At 45.1% G+C, this 27992-nt stretch overlaps 1 protein-coding gene and 1 pseudogene across 1 annotated transcript; one reads left to right on the top strand and one right to left on the bottom strand.

The window, feature by feature from the left end:
- The first annotated feature begins 474 nt into the window (after window positions 1–474).
- LOC134912579 (5S ribosomal RNA) lies at window positions 475–592 on the top strand (annotated as a pseudogene).
- Window positions 593–26047: 25455 nt separating this feature from the next.
- On the bottom strand, window positions 26048–26980 carry LOC134910802 (olfactory receptor 5AP2-like). The gene has a single exon (XM_063919185.1). The coding sequence runs from the start codon at window positions 26978–26980 to the stop codon at window positions 26048–26050; it is 933 nt and encodes a 310-aa protein (XP_063775255.1).
- Between the last annotated feature and the right edge of the window lie 1012 nt (window positions 26981–27992).

The raw sequence follows: 27992 nt of genomic DNA, 5'->3' as shown, positions 1-27992 counted from the left end.
ATTTTCTCATTCGATGTTCAGACAGATGATAAAAAAGCAGAAGTGGTGTTGAACATAGACCTGATTCTCTGCCTCTCTCCCCCTACTCATTTTTTCCACACCCCAATCTTTTCATACCAGTATTCCACTATTATCCACCCAGTACTCTTTGCAAAATCTGGGGAGTTTACACATATACCTTAGATCAGACCCCATCAGCCCCCATTTGCTTTCTGTTTCCCCATTTACCTCCCACAGCCATATGTGCTATCCATTTACCCAAGGTCAACAATACAGATGAGGCCCAACCTCTTCCATTTTCTTTGGAGGTCAGGGGGCCGGGGCCGGTAAAGCACCTACTTTTGGAGACCATCAGTGAATATCAGGTACTGCCAAGTATCTCGACTCAAGAGCATCCAATAATTTCACCAAAAAACTTTGGGATTTCTCAGAGCATAATACTTGGTTACAAGTGTCATCAAGCAGGATATACCTACCTGCGGTCAAACCACACTGAGTATGCCCAACCTCGTCTGATCTTGGAAGCCAAGCACTGTGGGCCAGGTCAGTACCTGTTTGGGAGACCACCAGGGAATACTTGGTACTGCAGGTATTTATATCTAAACCCAGGACATAGGACCTGGAATCAAAGTATTATTTTCTACTCAAAATTTGGGATTTCTATATCTTAATAAACTATCAGTGTGGAGCCCGGCATATCAGATTGAATAATACCCCTTCCTTCAGCTATATTTCCTTTATTATTATTATTATAGTTACATTTTATTTTATTTCATCATAAATTTGGAAGAAGGTATTTATATTCTCTCTAACATCAGAGACACACACATAATTTCACCTAAAGAGCTATCATGTTTAATTTGTATCACTAAATTTAATTTCCATTAGGATTGACCAACTTTATGATAATTTCTGCCATTATTACTAATATAATTATTTTGTCCTTTGCCTCATAGCATTTTTTTAAGAGGATTATTAATAAAAGTTATATTTTAATACTATACAAGACCACATAATTTTCAATAAAAGTGTGCCCCAGAAGAGACATATAGTCTTTCTTTTTTTCTTTTTTGGTTCCTGTACTATACAAGAACCATACATTTTTCTCCTCCTCACTTCCTGCTCGCTTCCGCTTCCGGCTCACCTCTGGGTCCGCCAGTCTGCTGCTGATGTCTCAAGTATCTCATCCCTCTGACGATAGCACGGTCGTATTATTTCATTATTTCCACAGTTTTTTTTTTGTTTCCATTTCTCTCCCTCCCATTAGTTTGTTTTTTTCTTTATATTGTTTAAATTTGTGTTGTCCTCCCCCACCCCTGACCGGGTACTACCAAGGAGCTACTGTATGTCTAGACATACATGCGCGGGTATGTATGAGTGTGGTAACTGATGAAAGCTCCTTGTGTTTGCATACAGTATATGATGGGCCAAAGAGCTAATCTGATACCACTTTTATTTTTTTGAAAATAAAAAACACGTTGGTGAAATTGTGTAAATTATGCATGCACTTTTGTGTTACTTGACCATTCACTAGTGTATTTTTATTTTTTATTTCTTCATAGGGATGATTGATAAAGAGTCGTGGACATCATTGTTCGTGGTGTGCGTACAAAGGTCAGTTAAGCCATGTTTCAATATACAGGTTGAGTCTCCCTTATCCAAAATGCTTGGGACCAGAGGTATTTTGGATACCGGATTTTTCCGTATTTTGGAATAATTGCATACCATAATGAGATATCATGGTAATGGGACCTAAGTCTAAGCACAGAATACATGTATGTTTCATATACACCTTAGACACACAGCCTGGAGGTCATTTTAGCCAATATTTTTTATAACTTTGTGCATTAAACAAAGTTTGTGTACATTGAACCATCAAAAAACAAAGGTTTCACTATCTCACTCTCACTCAAAAAAGTCCATATTTTGGAATATTCCGTATTTCGGAATATTTGGATATGGGATACTCAACCTGTATACACAATTACACAAACCTTGTTCCGCCTGCCCTTGGGGAACAACACAGTCCAGCAACGGGTGTTGCTGGACTGTGTGGTTCCACAAATGTTATTGTGAAAGGAATGTGAACATGACATCATTACAGTGCCCTTTACTTAATATGGAATTTCTAATTTTTTTCAACAGATAAAGAAAAGACACACAAGAAAAAGGACTGTATGAAGAAGAACAAACACTTCTTTTTTGTTTTATTACAATTTATTTATTTATATCACAATATAAAAATTCATGTGTAAATTTCTTCAATAAATTGTTAAATTTAGAAGTTTTGTGTTTTTTCAATAAATTATTTGTAAATAAAATATAAAATAGGACATTTCTGAAATGCGGTGGTATTGAAGGTCTTGTGGGAAGGCTGTCCATGGTTGAAGGTGCGTCTGTAGTGTCACTTTACATCCAGAGAGGGTACTTGTGAGGGCTACTTCGTAAGACCTGTGGGAGAGAATAGTATGAAGTTCCAGGTATTTGGAATAGTGTCATCCTTTGTGGAAAAGAACAGGTACCAGCAACATTGCAAACAAACAGGTTACATCTGCCTTTGTCCCAAATGCAATCCTCCAGCAGTTGAGAAACTACACATCCCTGCTTGCCCTGACACAGTGTAAGCATTGTCTGACAGCAAAGCTGTGTCAGGGAATGATTTGAAATGTAGTTTTGAAAAAGCTTGAGGGCCACAGTTTGGAAATGCCTGGGTTACTCGGACAAGAGGGAGTTTTGGGCAGTACATCTCACCTGGTTCCGGTATGAATGGTCGACCATGTTATGGTCGACAGTCATTAGGTCGACCACTATTGGTTGACATTGACATGGTCGACATGGACACATGGTCGACACATGAAAATGGTCGACACATGAAAAGGTCGACATGAGTTTTTTTAACTTTTTTTGGTGTCGTTTTTTGCGTAAAGTGACTGGGAACCCCAATTAGTGCACCGCGTCCCCTCGCATGGCTCGCTTCCCTCGCCATGCTTCGGGCATGGTGCCTTCGCTCCGCTACCGCTTCGCTCGGCACAGATTACCGTTCCAATCGTAGTCCACGTGGATCGTAAAGTATGGAAAAGTTCCCCAAAAGAAAAAAAAGTTAAAAAACTCATGTCTACCTTTTCATGTGTCGACCTTTCATGTGTCGACCATTTTCATGTGTCGACCATGTGTCCATGTCGGCCATGTCAATGTCGACCAATAGTGGTCGACCTAATGACTGTCGACCATAACATGGTCGACCATGTGAACGGATACCATCTCACCTGAGGCGTGTCTCTGCAACATGGCGGAGGGGCAGGTCCACATCACAAGTAGGCCGACCGTGGTACAGCTGGGGTACTGTAGTGTCACTTTACATCCACGCCGGGTACTTTTCACTTTGGGAAGGCTACTTCGTAAGACCTGTGGAAGTGAAAAAGGATTAAGTACAAGGTAATTTGTAAGCGTTTCCTCCATCCTGGAAAAGATCAAGAGGTCCCAGCAACACTGCGCATACACACAGGTTACTCGGACAAGAGGGAGTTTTGGGCAATACATCTCACCTGAAGGTGGCTCTGTAACATGGCGGTGCTTCAGGTCCACATCACAAGTAGGACGTCCATAGTAGAGGGGGGTAAACTTGCACAAGAACTGCGGCAACTCAACAACAGGAAACAACTTGGGGATAACAGGACGTCAACGGGACGTAAAGTTAATGAAAAGGGCCATCAACAGGACGTGAACTGTATGTCAACGTCAACATGATGTCAACTGGAGGTCAGCTGGCCAACTCTGTAATACATAAATAAAAAATGTATTAAAAATATGACAATCTGAGTTTACATGAAAATACAAATATTACAAGTATACTCACAGGCAGAGGAAAAAAAGTGTCAATAAGCATCCTTCGAGATTCATCTCCTTTGTCCATACCCACCGGTGAAGAAGAAGAATGGTTTTCGTGGCGGAAAGCCCTGCGACGAAGAGTCATCGGCAAACGGTTTGCGACACATATGTTGTGTAAAATACAACATGCATTTACCATGCCGCAAACCTTCGCCAGTGAGTACAAAAGAGCACCACCGGAAGTGTCTAAACATCTAAACCGGCTTTTAAGTACACCGAAGGCACGCTCATTTACTCCCTGCGATGCAATGTGTGTCTCTTGGTCCCGTTCTTTTGCTTCACCGACAGGATTAGCCAATGGGGTCAAAAGCCAAGATTTGTTGGGATAACCCGCATCGCCTATGAAAAAAGAAAAATGGTGGGTAATATTTAAAAAATAAAAAAATAAAAAAATAATCAAAAATTACTTTTTTACCTAACAGCCGGCCACCCGTCATATTTCCTGTCTCAAAATCCTGAAACAGCGGTGGCTGGCTTAGGATGAAGGCGTCGTGAGATGACCCAGGAAATCCCACAAAAAGATTCATAAATTTAATATTGACATCACAGACCGCCTGTATATTCATGGAATGAAAGCATTTTCGGTTCCGAAAACATTCTTCTGAATTCCGTGGCGGCCTGATGTGCACGTGGGTACAGTCAATCATACCCAGAACATTGGGAAATTTGTGTTAATTGAAAAAGCCTAATTTGATCTCACGCCAACCGCTGTCCATATCTGGCAATCTGATGAACTGGGTAGTCAATTTGCGGAATGCCCTAATGACCTGGGTTATACAGCGCGACAGTGTCGGCTGTGAAAAACCGCATGTTTGAGACAAAGTAGGCTGGAATGTGCCTGACTCCAAAATGTGTAATGTAGCCAGCAGTTTCTGGAAACCGCTGACTGCGTGATTGGTCCGTGCCCGAGGATCCAGGTCGGCCTCCAACAGATCGTACAGCGAATATATTTCACGAGCCGATAAGCGATAATTTCGAATCACCTCGAACTCGGAGAGATCCTCCAGTACACGCCTCGTGCAATACTGGCATGGACATTGAAATGATGCACGCACTGACTCACCCAATGCAGACATTTGCTGACCACGATCCTGATGTTCATCAGCCTTTTCTTGCTCCATACTTGCCACCAGCATGAACATCACAATCTGGTCAGAAAAAGACTCCATTATTGTAGTCAGTGTAAAAAAATAGGATATACATGTCAGTAGCAGATCTTTCCACGGGCAAGCAGGACTTTTGCCCGGGGCGCCGCCTTCCAGAGGGCGCCGGCATCTTTCGGAGGGCGCCGCACCATGGCAAGATCCGCTGCTGCTGTGCCCCCCTCTGCCGCTGCCCGCAGTCCGCTGTGAAGGGAAACTAGATGCTACGCGTCTAGTTTCCCTTCGTCGGCTGCCCGTTGTGAAGGGAAACTAGACGCTACGCGTCTAATTTCCCTTCGTGGAGAGGACCTTTACTGTAATGATGTGCGGTGCGCGTTGACATCATCGCGCACCACACAGAAAAGGTCCTCTCAACGAAGGGACAGGGAGAGTGACATAGGGACAGGGAAAATGACAGCAGGGACATAGGGACAGGGAAAGTGACAGAGGGACAGGGAAAGTGAGAGAGGGACAGGGAAAGTGACAGCAGGGACATAGGGACAGGGAAAGTGACAGCAGGGACAGGGAAAGTGACAGAGGGACAGGGAGAATGACAGAGGGACAGGGAGAGTGACATCAGGGACATAGGGACAGGGAAAGTGACAGCAGGGACAGGGAAAGTGACAGAGGGACAGGGAGAATGACAGAGGGACAGGGAGAGTGACATCAGGGACATAGGGACAGGGAAAGTGACAGCAGGGACAGGGAAAGTGACAGAGGGACAGGGAGAATGACAGAGGGACAGGGAAAGTGACAGCAGGGACATAGGGACAGGGAGAGTGACAGAGGGACAGGGAAAGTGAAAGCAGGGACATAGGGACAGGGAGAGTGACAGAGGGACAGGGAAAGTGACAGCAGGGACATAGGGACAGGAAGAGTGACAGAGGGACAGGGAAAGTGACAACAGGGACATAAGGACAGGGAAAGTGACAGCAGAACATAGGGACAGGGAGTATGACAGAGGGACAGGGAAAGTGAGAGAGGGACAGGGAAAGTGACAGCAGGGACATAGGGACAGGGAAAGTGACAGCAGGGACAGGGAAAGTGACAGAGGGACAGGGAGAATGACAGAGGGACAGGGAGAGTGACATCAGGGACATAGGGACAGGGAAAGTGACAGCAGGGACAGGGAAAGTGACAGAGGGACAGGGAGAATGACAGAGGGACAGGGAGAGTGACATCAGGGACATAGGGACAGGGAAAGTGACAGCAGGGACAGGGAAAGTGACAGAGGGACAGGGAGAATGACAGAGGGACAGGGAAAGTGACAGCAGGGACATAGGGACAGGGAGAGTGACAGAGGGACAGGGAAAGTGACAGCAGGGACATAGGGACAGGGAGAGTGACAGAGGGACAGGGAAAGTGACAGCAGGGACATAGGGACAGGAAGAGTGACAGAGGGACAGGGAAAGTGACAACAGGGACATAAGGACAGGGAAAGTGACAGCAGAACATAGGGACAGGGAGTATGACAGAGGGACAGGGAAAGTGAGAGAGGGACAGGGAAAGTGACAGCAGGGACATAGGGACAGGGAAAGTGACAGCAGGGACAGGGAAAGTGACAGAGGGACAGGGAAAGTGACAGCAGGGACATAGGGACAGGGAGAGTGACAGAGGGACATGGAAAGTGACAGCAGGGACATAGGGATAGGGAAAGTGACAGCAGGGACAGGGAAAGTGACAGAGGGACAGGGAGAATGACAGAGGGACAGGGAAAGTGACAGCAGGGACATAGGGACAGGGAGAGTGACAGAGGGACAGGGAAAGTGACAGCAGGGACATAGGGACAGGAAGAGTGACAGAGGGACAGGGAAAGTGACAGCAGGGACATAGGGACAGGGAAAGTGACAGCAGGGACAGGGAAAGTGACAGCAGGGACATAGGGACAGGGAAATTGACAGCAGGGACATAGGGACAGGGAAAGTGACAGAGGGACAGGGAAAGTGACAGCAGGGACATAGGGACAGGAAGAGTGACAGAGGGACAGGGAGAATGACAGAGGGACAGGGAAAGTGACAACAGGGACATAAGGACAGGGAAAGTGACAGCAGGGACATAAGGACAGGGAAAGTGACCGAGGGACAGGGAAAATGACAGAGGGACAGGGAAAGTGACAGCAGGGACATAAGGACAGGGAAAGTGACAGAGGGACAGGGAGAATGACAGAGGGACAGGGAAAGTGACAGCAGGGACATAGGGACAGGGAAAGTGACAGCAGGGACAGGGAAAGTGACAGCAGGGACATAGGGACAGGGAAATTGACAGCAGGGACATAGGGACAGGGAAAGTGACAGAGGGACAGGGAAAGTGACAGCAGGGACATAGGGACAGGGAAAGTGACAGCAGGGACACAGGGACAGGGAAAGTGACAGAGGGACAGGGAAAGTGACAGCAGGGACATAAGGACAGGGAAAGTGACAGCAGGGACAGGGAAAGTGACAGCTGGGCCATAGGGACAGGGAGTGTAACAGTGGGACAGGGAAAGTGACAGCAGGGACATAGGGACAGGGAGAGTGACAGAGGGACAGGGAAAGTGACAGCAGGGACAAAGGGACAGGGTGAGTGACAGCAGGGACAGGGAAAGTGACAGCAGGGACATAGGGACAGGGAAAGTGACAGCAGGGACAGGGAAAGTGACAGAGGGACAGGGAAAGTGACAGCAGGGACATAGGGACAGGGAGAGTGACAGAGGGACAGGGAAAGTGACAGCAGGGACATAGGGACAGGGAGAGTGACAGAGGGACAGGGAAAGTGACAGCAGGGACATAGGGACAGGAAGAGTGACAGAGGGACAGGGAAAGTGACAACAGGGACATAAGGACAGGGAAAGTGACAGCAGAACATAGGGACAGGGAGTATGACAGAGGGACAGGGAAAGTGAGAGAGGGACAGGGAAAGTGACAGCAGGGACATAGGGACAGGGAAAGTGACAGCAGGGACAGGGAAAGTGACAGAGGGACAGGGAAAGTGACAGCAGGGACATAGGGACAGGGAGAGTGACAGAGGGACATGGAAAGAGACAGCAGGGACATAGGGATAGGGAAAGTGACAGCAGGGACAGGGAAAGTGACAGAGGGACAGGGAGAATGACAGAGGGACAGGGAAAGTGACAGCAGGGACATAGGGACAGGGAGAGTGACAGAGGGACAGGGAAAGTGACAGCAGGGACATAGGGACAGGAAGAGTGACAGAGGGACAGGGAAAGTGACAGCAGGGACATAGGGACAGGGAAAGTGACAGCAGGGACAGGGAAAGTGACAGCAGGGACATAGGGACAGGGAAATTGACAGCAGGGACATAGGGACAGGGAAAGTGACAGAGGGACAGGGAAAGTGACAGCAGGGACATAGGGACAGGAAGAGTGACAGAGGGACAGGGAGAATGACAGAGGGACAGGGAAAGTGACAACAGGGACATAAGGACAGGGAAAGTGACAGCAGGGACATAAGGACAGGGAAAGTGACCGAGGGACAGGGAAAATGACAGAGGGACAGGGAAAGTGACAGCAGGGACATAAGGACAGGGAAAGTGACAGAGGGACAGGGAGAATGACAGAGGGACAGGGAAAGTGACAGCAGGGACATAGGGACAGGGAAAGTGACAGCAGGGACAGGGAAAGTGACAGCAGGGACATAGGGACAGGGAAATTGACAGCAGGGACATAGGGACAGGGAAAGTGACAGAGGGACAGGGAAAGTGACAGCAGGGACATAGGGACAGGGAAAGTGACAGCAGGGACACAGGGACAGGGAAAGTGACAGAGGGACAGGGAAAGTGACAGCAGGGACATAAGGACAGGGAAAGTGACAGCAGGGACAGGGAAAGTGACAGCTGGGCCATAGGGACAGGGAGTGTAACAGTGGGACAGGGAAAGTGACAGCAGGGACATAGGGACAGGGAGAGTGACAGAGGGACAGGGAAAGTGACAGCAGGGACAAAGGGACAGGGTGAGTGACAGCAGGGACAGGGAAAGTGACAGCAGGGACATAGGGACAGGGAAAGTGACAGCAGGGACAGGGAAAGTGACAGAGGGACAGGGAAGGTGACAGCAGGGACAGGGAAAGTGACAGAGGGACAGGAAAAGTGACAGCAGGGAAATAAGGACAGGGAAAGTGACAGCAGGGACAGGGAAAGTGACAGAGGGACAGGGAGAATGACAGAGGGACAGGGAAAGTGACAGCAGGGACATAGGGACAGGGAAAGTGACAGAGGGACAGGGAAAGTGACAGCAGGGACATAGGGACAGGGAAAGTGACAGCAGGGACAGGGAAAGTGACAGCAGGGACATAGGGACAGGGAGAGTGACATAGGGACAGTGACAGTAGGGACATAGGGACAGGGAGAGTGACAGAGGGACAGGGAAGGTGACAGCAGGGACAGGGAAAGTGACAGAGGGACAGGGAAAGTGACAGCAGGGACATAAGGACAGGGAAAGTGACAGCAGGGACAGGGAAAGTGACAGAGGGACAGGGAGAATGACAGAGGGACAGGGAAAGTGACAGCAGGGACATAGAGACAGGGAAAGTGACAGAGGGACAGGGAAAGTGACAGCAGAGACATAGGGACAGGGAAAGTGACAGCAGGGACATAGGGACAGGAAAGTGACAGCAGGGACATAAGGACAGGGAAAGTGACAGCAGGGACAGGGAAAGTGACAGAGGGACAGGGAGAATGACAGAGGGACAGGTAAAGTGACAGCAGGGACATAGTGACAGGGAAAGTGATAGAGGGACAGGGAAAGTGACAGCAGGGACATAGGGACAGGGAAAGTGACAGCAGGGACATAGGGACAGGGAGAGTGACATAGGGACAGTGAAAGTGACAGTAGGGACATAGGGACAGGGAGAGTGACAGAGGGACAGGGAAGGTGACAGCAGGGACAGGGAAAGTGACAGAGGGACAGGGAAAGTGACAGCAGGGACATAAGGACAGGGAAAGTGACAGCAGGGACAGGGAAAGTGACAGAGGGACAGGGAGAATGACAGAGGGACAGGGAGAGTGACAGCAGGGACATAGAGACAGGGAAAGTGACAGAGGGACAGGGAAAGTGACAGCAGGGACGTAGGGACAGGGAAAGTGACAGCAGGGACATAGGGACAGGGAAAGTGACAGAGGGACATAGGGACAGGGAAAGTGACAGCAGGGACATAGGGACAGGGAGAGTGACATAGGGACTGGGAAAGTGACAACAGAGACATAGGGACAGGGAGAGTGACAGCAGGGACAGGGAAAGTGACAGCAGGGACAGGGAAAGTGACAGAGGGACTGGGGAAAAGACAGCAGGGACATAAGGACAGGGAAAGTGACAACAGGGAAATAGTGACAGGAAGAGTGACAGAGGGACAGGGAAAGTGACAGCAGGGACATAGGGACAGGGAGAGTGACAGCAGGGACAGGGAAAGTGACAGCAGGGACAGGGAAAGTGACAGCAGGGACAGGGAAAGTGACAGCAGGGACATAGGGAGAGGGAGAGTAACAGTGGGACAGGGAAAGTGACAGCAGGGACATAGGGACAGGGAAAGTGGCAGAGGGACAGGGAAAGTGACAGCAGGGACATAAGGACAGGGAAAGTGACAGCAGGGACATAGGGACAGGGAGAGTAACAGTGGGACAGGGAAAGTGACAGCAGGGACATAGGGACAGGGAAAGTGGCAGAGGGACAGGGAAAGTGACAGCAGGGACATAGGGACAGGGTGAGTAACAGCAGGGACATAGGGACAGGGAGAGTGACAGCAGGGACAGGGAAAGTGACAGCAGGGACATAGGGACAGGGGGAGTGACAGCAGGGACAGGAAAAGTGACAGCAGGGACATAGAGACAGGGAAAGTGAAAGCAGGTACAGGGAAAGTGACAGCAGGGACATAGGGACAGGGAAAGTGGTAGAAGGACAGGGAAAGTGACAGCAGGGACATAGGGACAGGGGGAGTGACAGAGGGACAGGGAAAGTGACAGCAGGGACATAGGGACAGGGAAAGTGACAGCAGGGACAGGGAAAGTGACAGAGGTACAGGGAGAATGACAGAGGGACAGGAAAAGTGACAGCAGGGACATAGAGACAGGGAAAGTGACAGCAGGGACATAGGGACAGGGAAAGTGACAGAGGGACAGGGAAAGTGACAGCAGGGACATAGGGACAGGGAAAGTGACAGCAGGGACAGGGTTAGTGACAGCAGGGACATAGGGACAGGGAAAGTGACAGAGGGACAGGAAAATTGACAGCAGGGACATAGGGACAGGGAAAGTGACAGCAGGGACAGGGAACGTGACAGCAGGGACATAGGGACAGGGAAAGTGGCAGAGGGACAGGGAAAGTGACAGAGGGACAGGGAGAATGACAGAGGGACAGGGGAAGTGACAGCAGAGACCTAGGGACAGGGAGAGTGACAGAGGGACAGGGAAAGTGACAGCAGAGACCTAGGGACAGGGAGAGTGACAGAAGGACAGGGAAAGTGACAGCAGAGACTTAGGGACAGGGAGAATGACAGAGGGACAGAGAAAGTGACAGCAGGGACATAGGGACAGGGAGAGTGACAGAGAGACAGGGAAAGTGACAGCAGGGATATAGGGAAAGGGAAAGTGACAGCAGGGACAGGTAAAGTGACAGAGGGACAGGGAAAGGGACAGCAGGGACATAGGGACAGGGAGAGTGACAGAGGGCAAGGGAAAGTGACAGCAGGGACATAGGGACAGGGAAAGTGACAGCAGGGACAGGGGAAGTGACAGCAGGGACATAGGGAAAGGGAGAATGACAGAGGGACAGGGAAAGTGACAGCAGGGACATAGGGACAGGGAAAGTGGCAGAGGGACAGGGAAAGTGACAGCAGATACCTAGGGACAGGGAGAGTGACAGAGGGACAGGGAAAGTGATAGCAGGGACATAGGCACAGGGAGAATGACAGAGGGACAGAGATAGTGACAGCAGGGACATAGGGACAGGGAGAGTGACAGCAGGGACAGGGAAAGTGACAGCAGGTACGTAGGGACAGTGAAAGTAGCAGAGGGACAGGGAAAGTGACAGCAGGGACAGAGAAAGTGACAGCAGGGACATAGGGACAGGGAAAGTGACAGAGGGACAGGGAAAGTGATAGCAGGGACATAGGCACAGGGAGAATGACAGAGGGACAGAGAAAGTGACAGCAGGGACATAGGGACAGGGAGAGTGACAGAGGGACAGGGAAAGTACAGCAGGGATATAGGGACAGGGAAAGTGACAGCAGGGACAGGGAAAGTGATAGAGGGACAGGGAAAGTGACAACAGGGACATAGGGACAGTGAGAGTGACAGAGGGACAGGGAAAGTGACAGCAGGGATATAGGGAAAGGGAAAGTGACAGCAGGGACAGGTAAAGTGACAGAGGGACAGGGAAAGGGACAGCAGGGACATAGGGACAGGGAGAGTGACAGAGGGCAAGGGAAAGTGACAGCAGGGACATAGGGACAGGGAAAGTGACAGCAGGGACAGGGAAAGTGACAGCAGGGACATAAGGACAGGGGAAGTGACAGCAGGGACATAGGGACAGGGAGAATGACAGAGGGACAGGGAAAGTGACAGCAGGGACATAGGGACAGGGAAAGTGGCAGAGGGACAGGGAAAGTGACAGCAGATACCTAGGGACAGGGAGAGTGACAGAGGGACAGGGAAAGTGATAGCAGGGACATAGGGACAGGGAGAGTGACAGCAGGGACAGGGAAAGTGACAGCAGGTACATAGGGACAGTGAAAGTGGCAGAGGGACAGGGAAAGTGACAGAGGGACAGAGAAAGTGACAGCAGGGACATAGGGACAGGGAAAGTGGCAGAGGGACAGGGAAAGTGACAGCAGATACCTAGGGACAGGGAGAGTGACAGAGGGACAGGGAAAGTGATAGCAGGGACATAGGGACAGGGAGAGTGACAGAGGGACAGGGAAAGTGACAGCAGGTACATAGGGACAGTGAAAGTGGCAGAGGGACAGGGAAAGTGACAGCAGGGACAGAGAAAGTGACAGCAGGGACATAGGGACAGGGAAAGTGACAGAGGGACAGGGAAAGTGATAGCAGGGACATAGGCACAGGGAGAATGATAGAGGGACAGAGAAAGTGACAGCAGGGACATAGGGACAGGGAGAGTGACAGAGGGACAGGGAAAGTGACAGCAGGGATATAGGGACAGGGAAAGTGACAGCAGGGACAGGGAAAGTGATAGAGGGACAGGGAAAGTGACAACAGGGACATAGGGACAGTGAGAGTGACAGAGGGACAGGGAAAGTGACAGCAGGGACATAGGGACAGGGAATTAGTGACAGCAGGGACAGGGAAAGTGACAGCAGGGACAGGGAAAGTGACAGAGGGACAGGGAGAATGACAGAGGGACAGGGAAAGTGACAGCAGGGATATAGGGACAGGGAGAGTGACAGAGGGACAGGGAAAGTGACAGCAGGGATATAGGGACAGGGAAAGTGACAGCAGGGACAGGTAAAGTGACAGAGGGACAGGGAAAGTGACAGCAGGAACATAGGGACAGGGAGAGTGACAGAGGGACAGGGAAAGTGACAGCAGGGACAGGGAAATTGACAGCAGGGACATAGGGACAGGGAGAATGACAGAAGGACAGGGAAAGTGACAGCAGGGACATAGGGACAGGGAAAGTGGCAGAGGGACAGGGAAACTGACAGCAGGGACATAAGGACAGGGAAAGTGACAGAGGGACAGGGAAAGTGACAGCAGGGACAGAGAAAGTGACAGCAGGGACATAGGGACAGGGAAAGTGACAGAGGGACAGAGAAAGTGACAGTAGGGACATAGGGACAGGGAGAGTGACAGAGGGACAGGGAAAGTGACAGCAGGGATATGGGGACAGGGAAAGTGACAGCAGGGACAGGGAAAGTGACAGAGGGACAGGGAAAGTGACAGCAGGGACATAGGGACAGGGAGAGTGACAGAGGGACAGGGAAAGTGACAGCAGGGACATAGGGACAGGGAGAGTGACAGAGGGACAGGGAAAGTGACAGCAGGGACATAGGGACAGGGAGAGTGACAGAGGGACAGGGAAAGTGACAGCAGGGATATAGTGACAGGGAAAGTGACAGCAGGGACAGGGAAAGTGACAGAGGGACAGGGAAAGTGACAGTAGGGATATAGGGACAGGGAGAGTGACAGAGGGACAGGGAAAGTGACAGCAGGGACATAGGGACAGGGAAAGTGACAGCAGGGACAGGGAAAATGACAGCAGGGACATAAGGACAGGGGAAGTGACAGCAGGGACATAGGGACAGGGAGAATGACAGAGGGACAGGGAAAGTGACAGCAGGGACATAGGGACAGGGAAAGTGGCAGAGGGACAGGGAAAGTGACAGCAGGGACATAGGGACAGGGAAAGTGACAGAGGGACAGAGAAAGTGACAGCAGGGACATAGGGACAGGGAAAGTGGCAGAGGGACAGGGAAAGTGACAGCAGGGACATAGGGACAGGGAAAGTGACAGCAGGGACAGGGAAAGTGACAGCAGGGACATAGGGACAGGGAAATTGACAGCAGGGACATAGGGACAGGGAAAGTGGCAGAGGGACAGGGAAAGTGACAGCAGGGACATAGGGACAGGGAAAATGACAGCAGGGACATAGGGACAGGGAAAGTGGCAGAGGGACAGAGAAAGTGACAGCAAGGACATAGGGACAGGGAAAGTGACAGTAGGGACATAGGGACAGCGAGAGTGACAGCAGGGACAGGAAAAGCAACAACAGGGACATAAGGACAGGGAAAGTGACAGCAGGGACATAGAGACAGGGAAAAGTGATAGAGTGTGAGAGAGAGAGGGACAGCAGGGCATAAAGTAGGGACTAGGGAGAGAGAAAGGCAGCAGGGTGAGATTACCTGTTTAGTAGCGGTGGTGCTGAGGATGCTGTGGTTTGTGGTGCGGTGGATGAGGATTCTGTGGTGCTGTGGAGGCAGAGGTGCGCAGAAAAGACTGAGGGCGGCAGCGGGGCGGCTGACGGTGGCGGTGCAGCTGAGGGTGACGGCAACGGTGTATCGGAGGAGGAGGCAGAGGATGGCGGCGGTGCAAGGAGGAGGAGGCTGTGGTCGGCGGCACTGTGGCTCCTATAACCACGGCGCTACTATTTCAAATCTGCCGCTGACCGGCATCCAAGCTGGTCTGTGGCAGATTTGAAATAGTAGCGCCACGGTCATAGGAGCGAGAACTCAATGTGGCGGCGGGGGACTTCAGCGGTCAGTGCTCAAAGAAGTGCCGGTATGCCATACCGTTGTATACCGACCCACTTCGATCATTACACACATACACACACACATTTGTAATTTTGTGTACACAAACCAAGTATACAGTACAATACTGGCATTTTGCACCTATCCCATTGTAAATGACCAGCAATTCAATTATATATTTATTTCTTACAGTGTTAAGAAATTTATAAATCATATTTAAGCTACAATACATAACTTTCTAAACACACACACACACACACACACACACTCACACGGGTCAACACGCATACACAAGCTGCAGGTAGGACCACACTCACCTTGGGACCATCCACTCCTACTGCTTCCCTGCCTCATCTTCTCCCAGCTGCCTTCAAACTCCTGCCAGAGTGGCTTTTTACACCAGTCCAGGTCTCCCATCACTCCCCCTCCCAATTGCCAGCAAGGGGACAGGGAGAGGAGCCAGCTCGCGCATGCGCAGTCAGAATTTGATGCGTGCCTGGGAATTCTGGGGGCTTGAGTGGGCTTTCTGGGGTAGCGGAAGTACCGGCAAGTATGGGCTGCAGCTGACGGTTACTGGAGGAGTGTGGAGAGCAAGCTGCTGGACACGCCTTCCCCTCTTCCTTTGAGGTGCATAACGTCACTGGTGTGGCGTGTGTACCTCCTTTCAGTCGGGCAGCACGGGCCTCTTCTTGAACGGTAGGAATGGACTGGTTTTTTATTATTACTTATCAGATCATTCATTGTTAATGTTAAATATGTAGCACTGTCTTTAATGGAATTAAACTCAGTTTTCATAAGCTGGTCAATGACACTCTCAACCATTTTCCATTCCACCATGAAGTCAGTTATGCTAATTTGCAGAAATGTTTAAACTGGACCAATCACATTAAATATATTAATGCATAAATTTGCTGTAACAATGGTCTTAAACTCATATCGCTTTTTCACACAACGATGTAGAGCTTCAGTAGAAGGCCTTCAATCAGTTACCCAAATAATACCTCCATGGTATCTAAATACAGAAATTGATTCGCTCCAACTAACAATTAATGGCCACCTCCTTTGATCACGATCTCATCTCACTGGTTTCCTGCAATTGTAAAAGTTCTTCTTTTCCCTATCTTTTATAAAGTTGTCCACATGTTTGATGGAATCTCTGAAGAAAGATACCATGCAATGTGAGAGGTAGAAGTTTTTCTTTAAGTACTTTACAACAATCATAGAGTACAATACAATTAGCCACTGGTACCAATAATGTGGGTTGGTCAAAAACTTGCTATTCAATTAGAAAACCTGCATTAAGATAAAGTGTGTCTCAAAGGAAGTTAACTCTGATTTTAGTTTGCAGTAAATGAGTAAATGAAAAGTAGGTACAAAAGTTTATTTTAAGGTATAAATATCAGAAACTCTAGTACGCCCTTCCTAATGAATAATCTTCACTTGGAAACATTTAAATAACATAATTTTGGCAATAATGCCATTTCTAGGGGATTTTCTGTAAAAAAAATGGGTTTAATTATGTGGGGCATGTATTTTGGGGTGTTGTATTAATGGGAAATTAATTTTTGTTTTCCCAATATTTTTCAAACTTGCCTAACAACAATTACAAATCACATGTGTTTGCTTTCACTTTTCCTCTGTTCATAAAATAGTTTTAAAAAACCACAAGTTTGACAACTTTTTAAGAACCTCAAATACTTTGTTTATGGCCACTGATAGCCTTTTATAGTGTTCTATAGTCTTTTTGGCACTTTTCTGTGGATCAGTGTGATTTCTCCACTTTTTTGTGAATAGAATTTTACAATTGAATTGTGCAACTCATAGGAGCACAGTTGATGAAAATAACCCAAAAAGTCCTTGGAAATGTAATCTATGGCTTCCACGGATGGAACCTGTGTAAAAAAACAAAAAACAAAAAAACATTAAATAACTAATATCCCATCTCCGTCCATTCCCAAATTTATGTGGTACAGTATGTCAGACATATGATGCCCAATGATCAAAGTAAGCCACTTACCAGATTCTCTCTCTGGTGCAATGAGGGAGTACTCAGACCCACAGACACATACAGACAGCAGACTTGGTAGGAAAAATCTGCTGCCACTGGACACGTGCAATAGCTCCATTCCACTCTTTATACTGCATGTAGTGGTCACTGCACAGGCTGAGGGAAAGGTGGGTTTCTAGGCAACTGGAAACCCCCACTGCAATTGTCTATGAATAGGAATACTGATGGTTTACAATCAGACACGGCAATTGATTATGCTACTGTAGGATCTTTAATTATCTGACAATAATGAGAATAATGATGATAGTGAATGTTGCCTTTGAGGAAGTTGATGAGATAATGTTTCTTGTGTAAGAAAAATAATGGTCTCCACCTAATGTCCATTATAAGTATATTGCCATGTCTGGACAATATGCAAAAAGGCTACCTCTACATGTGGATGCCATGAGTGCCAAGGCATCTGTAGCCTTTGTGATGCCAAAGTAAGTCTTGGTAGGGTTTGTAACCATCTAGTCACCTCATCCCTGTTATAACATTTGCAGCAAGTTCATCCAAGCAATTCTACAGAAGCACCAAATCATGTTTAGTAACAAGCAGTCCAGCATTATCTACCAGCAGCATGGATAGATGCCTGATGCAGTCGTAAATGCCAACACTTTCATCATCAGTCTTCTCCTCATTATTCAAAATTAAATGTAGTCAAGCTGCAGTCACTTTAAAAAGGCAAACAATTTTCCCTAGTAATCTCCATGATTTAAGAGGAAAGTTTTTAGTTAAGGGTCTAATGTCATCACAGAAGGGGAAGATTACTAAACTAAGTGACTGCAAAGCAATCATTTCAAAGAAGGAGCAAGCACGGCAGCCATCATCCTGTTGCACAGCAGTTCACCAAAGCCATGGTCACCATTTTTGCATTGGTTGCAGATGTCAATCTGTTGGGTAAATTAAGAATAGATTTGCATAATGTCTTAACCATCTACAACTCTCCTCAGGATTTGTCATTTCTGATAATTCAGTATAGGTCAGGACGCCAGTCCATTAGGATGCTGCAGTGCCTAGTATATGAAGTGGCTAGTTATAAAGTGGCAGCTAAAATAAATAGCAGTGTTATACATGAATGTAATTAGTTACAACTTCAACTGATATCGATTGCAAAATTGACTCCTCCTCTCTCCTTCTCATCAACAGGTAAACAATATTGCAGACTATGTCAACTGCCTTACAAAACTTTTATTCGGTAAACAATATTGCAGACTATGTCAACTGCCTTACTAAACTTTTATTCGGTAAACAATATTGCCGACTATTTCAACTGCCTTACTAAACTTTTATTCGGTAAACAATATTGCAGACTATTTCTACTGCCTTATTAAACTTTTTTCAGTAAACAATATTGCAGACTATTTCAACTGCCTTACTAAACTTTTATTCGGTAAACAATATTGCAGACTGTTTCAACTGCCTTACTAAACTTTTATTTGGTAAACAATATTGCAGACTACAGATGGGTCCATGTTTATCCTGACCTTTAATAGGATTAACTGAGACTAGGTAGTTGTATTTAATCCGCTGCTGTAATGACTTAATCCCCTGCTGTATTGTTCTCTGTATTGTATTACAGCTGAGAACAATAGATGAAGGGTTTATGTTAATAAACCATATTGTGTCTAGGCGCAGTTAACTAGCCAAGATAACCGTGGACCCATCTGTATTTCAACTGCCTTACTAAACTTTTATTCTGTAAACAATATTGCAGACTATTTCAACTGCCTTACTAAACTTTTATTTAGTAAACAATATTGCAGACTATTTCAGATTACATTGCATGTTTAAAAGTATAGAAAGCTGTTCTAAGTGAATTTTTATCTGTACTATGCAAAAAACTTATAGTGATTGAGTGGGGTTTGCATAACTTACATTTGTTATATTTGATTAACACCTTTTGCTGAAGGTGGAGGGTTGCTGTGTGGGGGAGGGGGTATAATCAGGATGAACATGTGTTTGTAGAATTATTTATTCAGTATAGGTCAGGACACCAGTCCTTTAGGTCGCTGCAGTGCCTAGTATATGAAGTGGCTAGTTATAAAGTGGCATCTAAAATCAATAGCTGTGTTATACCTGTGTTAAACTGAAGTAAAACAGAAGGCAAACAAACCAACAAGATAACAGAAGAGTGCGCTACAACCCCAAAAGTCAGGATCATTATGTGGCCTCTCCTCACCTCTACCATGAGAACTCCAAGACCAGGCTTATCACCTCTCCGGCTGAGAACATCAAGTCTGTCCCTGGGCATAACCCTCAAAATGAGCAGGGAACTGTGGGGGGAAAGCACTAGGACCAGGCTCAGCAGGGAGTTCTCCATTGGTCCTGAGTGTGCCCCTCACATTCTCATACCCATCCATACTATGATTTTATCAAAATAATGTTATCCTACTGTAATTTTCCTTCTGCCACTGGTTACCTGCTATTGTTTTTTTACACCTTTTTTATTTTTTCTCCAACCCCATTGTGTGCTTTTCCTGTAATGTTTAATTCCACTGATTGCACACCCTGCCATTGCACCCTACATACAGGGTACATCATACTACTGCGTAGTGTCAGTTTTCCCATATATGCACTGGGCCCTTGTATGGCTCACCTCCCCCAGTGTAACCTTTGAAGTGCTCCCAACTGTCTGCCCCATCTGGTATGCTTGTGGATGGGATGAAAAACAATTAAGAGGTGACCAGCTACCCTTTTCTGTAATTTCAGAACCAACTGGCTGTATATTACTGTCTGATGGAGCCTGTCATATCCACCTCCATCTTCCATAATGCCAAACAATACAGTATAGTATGTCATAATTATCTTTGTTTTTTGCAATTTATCAATCTCCATTTGTACATTTTCAAACACTTTAGAAATAAAGGAACCTTTACTTGGAAATTTTTTTCCTTATTTGTTAACCATATTCCTCCAGTCATGAAAAAAACATACTACTTCTTTGTCATATTATCTCTATTTAAATATCTGGAATGCTATACTTCACATGTTTCTAGATCTGATCCGTGTCCCACATACTATGAATCTCTTTATACAGTTTTATTTTAAAAGTGCACAATCTCATATTTTTATTATCTCCTTACATCTATTTATGCTATTACAATGCCCCACAGATCATGATTCTTTACTTCATGTATATACAGATGGAACCAGCTTCATCTTTGTGCATCACAACAAAATAGTTGCTCTGAGTGTGCCCACAAATGACCGCACGCATGCGTATGCATGCCTATGGCCATAAATAGTGCATTAGCTAGGTGCGGGGTGTGTGAAGTTGCACCCTGAAGCACCTAGTCATACCCATAATGCATGTGCCTGAGCAGCCATGTTATGGGCTGAATGAGGCTGCCTACATCTGTATTGCTATTATCTCAAGAACTGGTATTCAATTTTCTGCATCAAAAATACTTTAAAGTCAGGAAACAGTAATAACAAAACATAGCATGCAATGAAATTTAATAAAGCAAACCAAATCTTGCTGACCTTATCAATTACGTGCCCACATCATCAAATGAGTCTCCAGAACTCCTCTACCTTAGACATGAACATGAAGTATGATGGGAATATCTCAGCAGGGCCTTCAAAATTTCAAATAAATCTTTATCATTGATTATTTATTCAAAATAGTTTTGGTATGAAAATAGAAAATAGAAATAGAAGATTATATATATTTATATATATTTACACACACACACACACACACACACACACACACACACACACACACACACACACACACACACACAAATATATATATATATATATATATATACACTGCTCAAAAAAATAAAGGGAACACTTAAACAACACAATGTAACTCCAAGTCAATCACACTTCTGTGAAATCAAACTGTCCACTTAGGAAGCAACACTGATTGACAATCAATTTCACATGCTGTTGTGCAAATGGAATAGACAACAGGTAGAAATTATAGGCAATTAGCAAGACACCCCCAATAAAGGAGTTATTCTGCAGGTGGTGACCACAGACCACTTCTCAGCTCCTCTGCTTTCTGGCTGATGTTTTGGTCACTTTTGAAAGCTGGCGGTGCTTTTACTCTAGTGGTAGCATGAGACGGAGTCTACAACCCACACAAGTGGCTCAAGTAGTGCAGCTCATCCAGGATGGCACATCAATGCGGGCTGTGGCAAGAAGGTTTGCTGTGTCTGTCAGCGTAGTGTCTAGAGCATCGAGGCGCTACCAGGAGACAGGCCAGTACATCAGGAGTCATGGAGGAGGCCATAGGAGGGTAACATCCCAGCAGCAGGACCGCTACCTCTGCCTTTGTGCAAGGAGGAACAGGAGGAGCACTGCCAGAGCCCTGCAAAATGACCCCCAGCAAGCCACAAATGTGCATGTGTCTACTCAAACGATCAGAAACAGACTCCATGAGGGTGGTATGAGGGCCCAACGTCCACAGGTGGGGGATGTGCTTACAGTCCAACACCGTGCAGGATGTTTGGCATTTGCCAGAGAACACCAAGATTGGCAAATTCGCCACTGGCACCCTATGCTCTTCACAGATGAAAGCAGGTTCTCACTGAGCACATGTGACAGACGTGACAGAGTCTGGAGACATGAAGGAGAACGTTCTGCTGCCTGCAACATCCTCCAGCATGACCGGTTTGGCAGTGGGTCAGTAATGGTGTGGGGTGGCATTTCTTTGGGGGGCCGCACAGCCCTCCATGTGCTCGCCAGAGGTAGCCTGACTGCCATTAGGTACCGAGATGAGATTCTCAGACCCTTTGTGAGACCATATGCTGGTGCGGTTGGCCCTGGGTTCCTCCTAATGCAAGACAATGCTAGACCTCATGTGGCTGGAGTGTGTCAGCAGTTCCTGCAAGATGAAGGCATTGATGCTATGGACTTGCCCGCCTGATGCCCAGACCTCAATCCAATTGAGCACATCTCGGACATCATGTCTCGCTTCATCCACCAACGCCACATTGCACCACAGACTGTCCAGGAGTTGGCAGATGCTTTAGTCCAGGTCTGGGAGGAGATCCCTCAGGGGACCATCCACCACCTTATCAGGAGCATACCCAGGCATTGTAAGGAGATCATACAGGCACGTGGAGGCCACACACACTACTGAGCCTCATTTTGACTTGTTTTAAGGACATTACATCAAACTTGGATCAGCCTGTAGTGTGTTTTTCCACTTTCATTTTGAGTGTGACTCCAAATCCAGACCTCCATGGGTTAATAAATTTGATTTCCATTGATAATTTTTGTGTGATTTTGTTGTCAGCACATTCAACTATGTAAAGAACAAAGTATTAAATAAGAATATTTAATTCATTCAGATCTAGGATGTGTTATTTTAGTGTTCCCTTTATTTTTTTGAGCAGTATATATATATATATATATATATATATATATATATATATCTTAGCATGTGCTGTACAGGACACTGTATTGAAGTGGTTCACATTTAATTGCTCTGCTCTTTTTTTCCGATCTAAACAGTTTTTAACAAACCCAAAGAAGGGAGTTTATAAATTAGAATTTATGTTAATCACAGTTTGTTGATTGTCTCTATATCCCTGAGGTCTCTTAGCTATATCCATCATTCGCATAGCATCATGGTTAATCATCAACTTCATTGAATGGAATGTATAGGAAAAATGTTCTATATCTTCCCTGTAATTAGCATCTCCATGTGTCCTTTTACCTAGACAGTCTAGCGGTTTCTTAAAGACAAGCTTGTAATTTACATTATAACATCACATGTAATTATTTCCTCTATTTTTCAGCTGGTAGATTGAGTGATTGTGTTTCAAGCATACTGTATTTGAAAATACTTAACATTTTATCTATTTTCTCACAGAAACATGTAAAAATAATCAGCATATTAACTATATCCAGAGATTTAATTTATATCTAGAGATTCATCTTGTTAAGTGATATAATTTTTTGACTGAATTATAGGCAGGAATGCTGTTATAAATCATTTTATTCTTAGCATTATTTTTAGTGTTTATCATACATTAGGCATTGATTAAGATGTGTAATTATTATCCGTAAAATTACATTTCGCCATCACACCAGAGCCTTAGTGTTTCACCTGACATGAAAAAATGGGACAAGCCAACCTAGGTTGGAAAGGGCGCTGTGGGTGTGATTCCAATTTAAAGTGTACAGCAGCTGCCTGGATAGGTTAGTTACACCTATATAGAAATGCGAACTAAAATACAACAACAATAAGGCTGCGCTTAGAGAGATGAATTGTCTGAATATCAAATAAAATTTATTATACTTAAAATCTGTCAGTTAGACAATTAAAAATGAGTATACACTGTGATAAATAGCCTCTAATCACCATTTAGACAACACATGAGCTTGTTCCAAATTGACCATAGGACCCTGTATGCTTAGAACCGAATAAATCCTGGGGCTATAGCATAGTCCCTGGGCTGGAAAAAAATGTCCCAACGCTGGAGGATTAGCAATTCCAATAATGAAGCATGAATTAATGAAAGTCCTCACCAGTTGTGCGTTTTGGTGAACAAAAGTCCAGTCCTTAGTTGCGGATGTGGTTCAAATTGAGCAGTTTGGGGGGTCCACGGTGGTCCAAGCTGAGGTGGTAGGTTGTGGTGGGATGATGAGAAGGCTCACGCCTGACGCGTTTCACAGCTTCTGCTGGTTTATCAAAGGTGACATGACATGAAGCAGACATGAAGCAGACTTTTAAAACTTGATTTTTAGTTTACTTAGCGCAGCGATTTCCTGTTTTTTGTTGTTGTATTGTTTGGAGGTTTTAGCATATACTTTACCTCTGTTTCACTTGCTGCAAGTAGAACTAGTATATATCACTTCTATATTTTAGAGCATTAGGAGTTTATGTGGTGATTTTTATATATTATTCTTCCAGCACATTTGTGAGCAAAGCCTCAACTTTGGTGGCATTTAGCTTGTAACGAAATACTGAACTGGTCCAGAGTAGTATGGAGCAAATCCAACCAACAGGATACATTCTGTGAAAAGACATAACTTATGGGGAGTACCATGGACTGCAACATTGAGGAATATTTTATGGGCCATGGGTTTTGTAGCCAAACAAACATTGAAGGGGAGATGCGGAAGCCCTGGCTGGTGCCATTTGAGGTGTGAAAGGAAGATAAGAGGAAACCAACACTGAAATTTTGAGAGGCATTCATATAGAGCAGACATGGAGATCAAGATCCCAAAAGACAAAAATAATGCTTTGTGAAATGATAATGGCACTTTACCTGACCACAATGTTATATTGTTTCACGAACTTAGTTATGTCTATTACTTCTGCCTTACAAAGAGATGCCAGTCATTTCAGTAAAAGGATAAGTGGACAGTCTTAGTTATCTTTTATTATTCTGTGATTCTCGTTACTTGAAAATAATAATCAATAAAACATTGCATCTGTTCTGTATCAGATTATATTTATTATGCTCAGTATCTACTTGGATAGAAACTTGCTCTGGGGTCCTAGATGTCCTATAATTCATATGTTATTTTATCCTTAATATATAAGTTATACTTAGTTTATCCTTAGTTATACTTAGTTTATCCTTAGTATATAATAAAGTATTAATTCACGTTGTAGGACCTGTAATATCAGCCAATATCACATTACATGGTTTAGATTCATGTGACGATTAATGTTATTAAATTTCATTATGGATTCTGTACAGTATGTCTTTTTGTATCTGTTCTCTTATTCTTTAGACTGTTAATACTATGTATGTAACAGTGGGGTATTGCATTTTTTTTAATTAATTAGCCACCTATAATAATTAGTTCTCCTACTAAAATCTATTTGACTGCGTTTTTAGTGGCAGAACTATGTATATTAACCAGATTATATCTTATTACCACAAGTACAATGGTTTTATGGCACCCATTATTAATTAACTAGCAAAGACGATTTTTAATAGTGACTTATTTCTATGACGCAGTTGTCTGCGTTGTCTGGTTGTCAGGGCACATCATATACCAAATTAAAACTCTTGGTCCATAGAGGAGCAGAATTATACTGGTGTAATTGCTTACTTTGTTTTCGAGTCATGACGCAAAGCGTTCGCCAGCCAATTACAATGCATCACCATTAAACTCTTTGAAAATGTCACTGTTGGTTAACTCTGCCTGTGCACCTGCCAGGTGACCTGGAACATGTGACCTGCGGGTGGTCTGTCAACTATGACAGTTATGTGCAGTCACCCTCTAAGCAGGGATACTATGGGATATCTATTCCTAAGAGTGTGTAAATGGATAAAATGTTCTGCCCAGCTAATCTTTGCCCGGTCGAAACCAGATACATCAGCTAGTTAGTGGTTTTTACTGCAATCACTTTTATTAGCCTTTAAATCAATATTATGTCCACCAGGTGAAGAACCCTGTGTGGTTTTTTTTATGAGGGTCTGTGTGGCCAAGACTGAAACCAACCTGGTTCGGATGGATCAATTGAGGAAGGAAGTGGGTTATTGTGGTTGGTTATAAACTTAGTAAATATATTAATGCCAATGCTTAGCAAGGTAATAGGCCTACCATTCTTACCATCCGTTGAGTCTTTCTTTGGTTTTAGTATTGTTAAAATTTGGGCTTCCGCCATTTCTGCAGGAAATCTACCCTCTGTGTATATTGTACGTTTCATTATTTTGTTACCATTATACTGTTAGATTATAAATTATAGTACTGTACAATAGCATATAACAGGTATTTCGGCCCCCAAATAATCTATTCACATAAATTGATGGAATAAAGGTTGATATATAAATCAATCTCAAATATACATTTTATTTAAGGCTGGGTATAGACCTTCCCAGTAAACTAAGAGCTCTTTGTACATCTTTATTTCTCAAGCTGTAGATTAAAGGGTTTAACATTGGGGTAACAATTGTATAGAAAACTGACACCATTTTATCAGTAAATTCTATAGATGAATACCTTGGTCTCAGGTACATGAACATAGCTGTCCCATAGAAAATGACAACGACAATGAGATGGGAAACACAAGTGGAGAAGGCTTTGTATCTCCCGGAGGGGAGTCTCACTACCACTAGGAAAATTTGTATGTAGGAGAAAAGAATCAGAGCTATGGGAGCAAGAAGGAACCTGGTAGCTCCGACCAAAGTTAAAATGTTGTTCACTGTGATATCACTGCAGGACAGTTGCAGCAGTGATGGAGCTTCACAGAAGAAGTGGTCGATGGTGATATGTCCACAGAAACTTAACTTACATGTATAGACTATATCAACTGAGGAGACAACAGAGCCAGTCATCCAGCACACACTGATCATCCTGATACAGGACGCTGTGTCCATAATCACATTGTAACGCAGAGGGTTACAGATGGCAACATACCGGTCATAGGCCATGGAAGCCAGAAGGATGCACTCTGTTTCACCCAAGAACAGGTAAAAATAAACCTGGAGATAACAGCCAGCAGATGTAATACTTTTGGAAGATATAGCGATGTTCACCAACATCTTGGGGACAATGATTGATGTGTAGCAGATGTCCAGGAAGGACAGATTGCTGAGAAAGAAATACATAGGGGTGTGTAGATGATTATCCACTCTCACAGCCATGATGAGCAGAATATTCCCGGCCAGAGTGGACATATAAATCATCAAAAACAACTGGAACAATGGAACTTGCATATCTGGATTGTCCGAGAGTCCAAGAAGAATGAACTCTTTGACTGAGCTCTGGTTCAAATTTGACATGTTTGCAATCCACTGGTTATATGATCCCACCCTACGGGAGTATATGGGGTGAATATACAAAGGGATTAGTGGTATAAGGAGAGAGTTCTAGATTGTGTAGCATAGATCTTAGGTAGATGCGAAATATATAATTGAATCCACTTCTTGAAAGCTCACTTAATTTGAGGTATTAATAATTAAATACAATCTAATATAAGTCCATAACTATGTTTAATAAGAACACTTGCCATGAAATTACACTCCTGGAATATAATATGCTCAGCTTAGAAAATAGCAATAATAGACAAGTTTGGAACAATTCTGTATATAAGTATATACATTTTATCATAGAGAGCATTCTCTTGGAATGAGCCATGAAGAAGGTGTGAAACGCCATGATAGGCCAGGTGGTTTTTATTTTCCTGAAATACAAAATAATATGGTTTGTGCACTAAACAGTGAAGCACAGTACATTAGATTTTATTGCATTTTCTTGATTTCTCAAAATAACAAAATAAGCATATTAATGCATTAATGTATTAATTAATATGAAGGACATGGAAACTGTGCATGTAAGGACCCTTATCATAAAACTAGATGACATGAAGTATTCTAGGCCTTTAAAATAGATTCCTGAAACAGGTATGTGTTTCTCTTCCCACTGATCAATATAATATACCTGCAGGTGGTGTGTATCTTATTATGGTAAATATTTGTAGATACTCTTGTAAAATTGTGACATATACAGTAGGTGTGTCCTCATGCATCAATATGCCATGCGGTGTAAGACGCCCAGCGTGATTGAGCCTCGCAGAGAGCTGTATCGTACTTTTTCTTTAAATGTTGCTTCTTATTTGTATCACAGATATAGCGACACATCACTCACAGTGGACTAGAGACGCCAGGCTACGACTTTAGCAGCACAGGAATTAGTTTTACACATGTTCACGGGTACAAAGTCGCAGATGACGTACATTGGAAATTGGGGTGAGAAAATGCAGCGTCCGCTACATCGTAGCATTTTGAACAGTCT

Source organism: Pseudophryne corroboree, chromosome 4, assembly GCF_028390025.1.
Source record: "Pseudophryne corroboree isolate aPseCor3 chromosome 4, aPseCor3.hap2, whole genome shotgun sequence".
NCBI lineage: Eukaryota > Metazoa > Chordata > Amphibia > Anura > Myobatrachidae > Pseudophryne > Pseudophryne corroboree.
The sequence above is the reverse complement of the archived record's forward strand: the minus strand, read 5'-3'. Positions and strand labels throughout refer to the sequence as shown.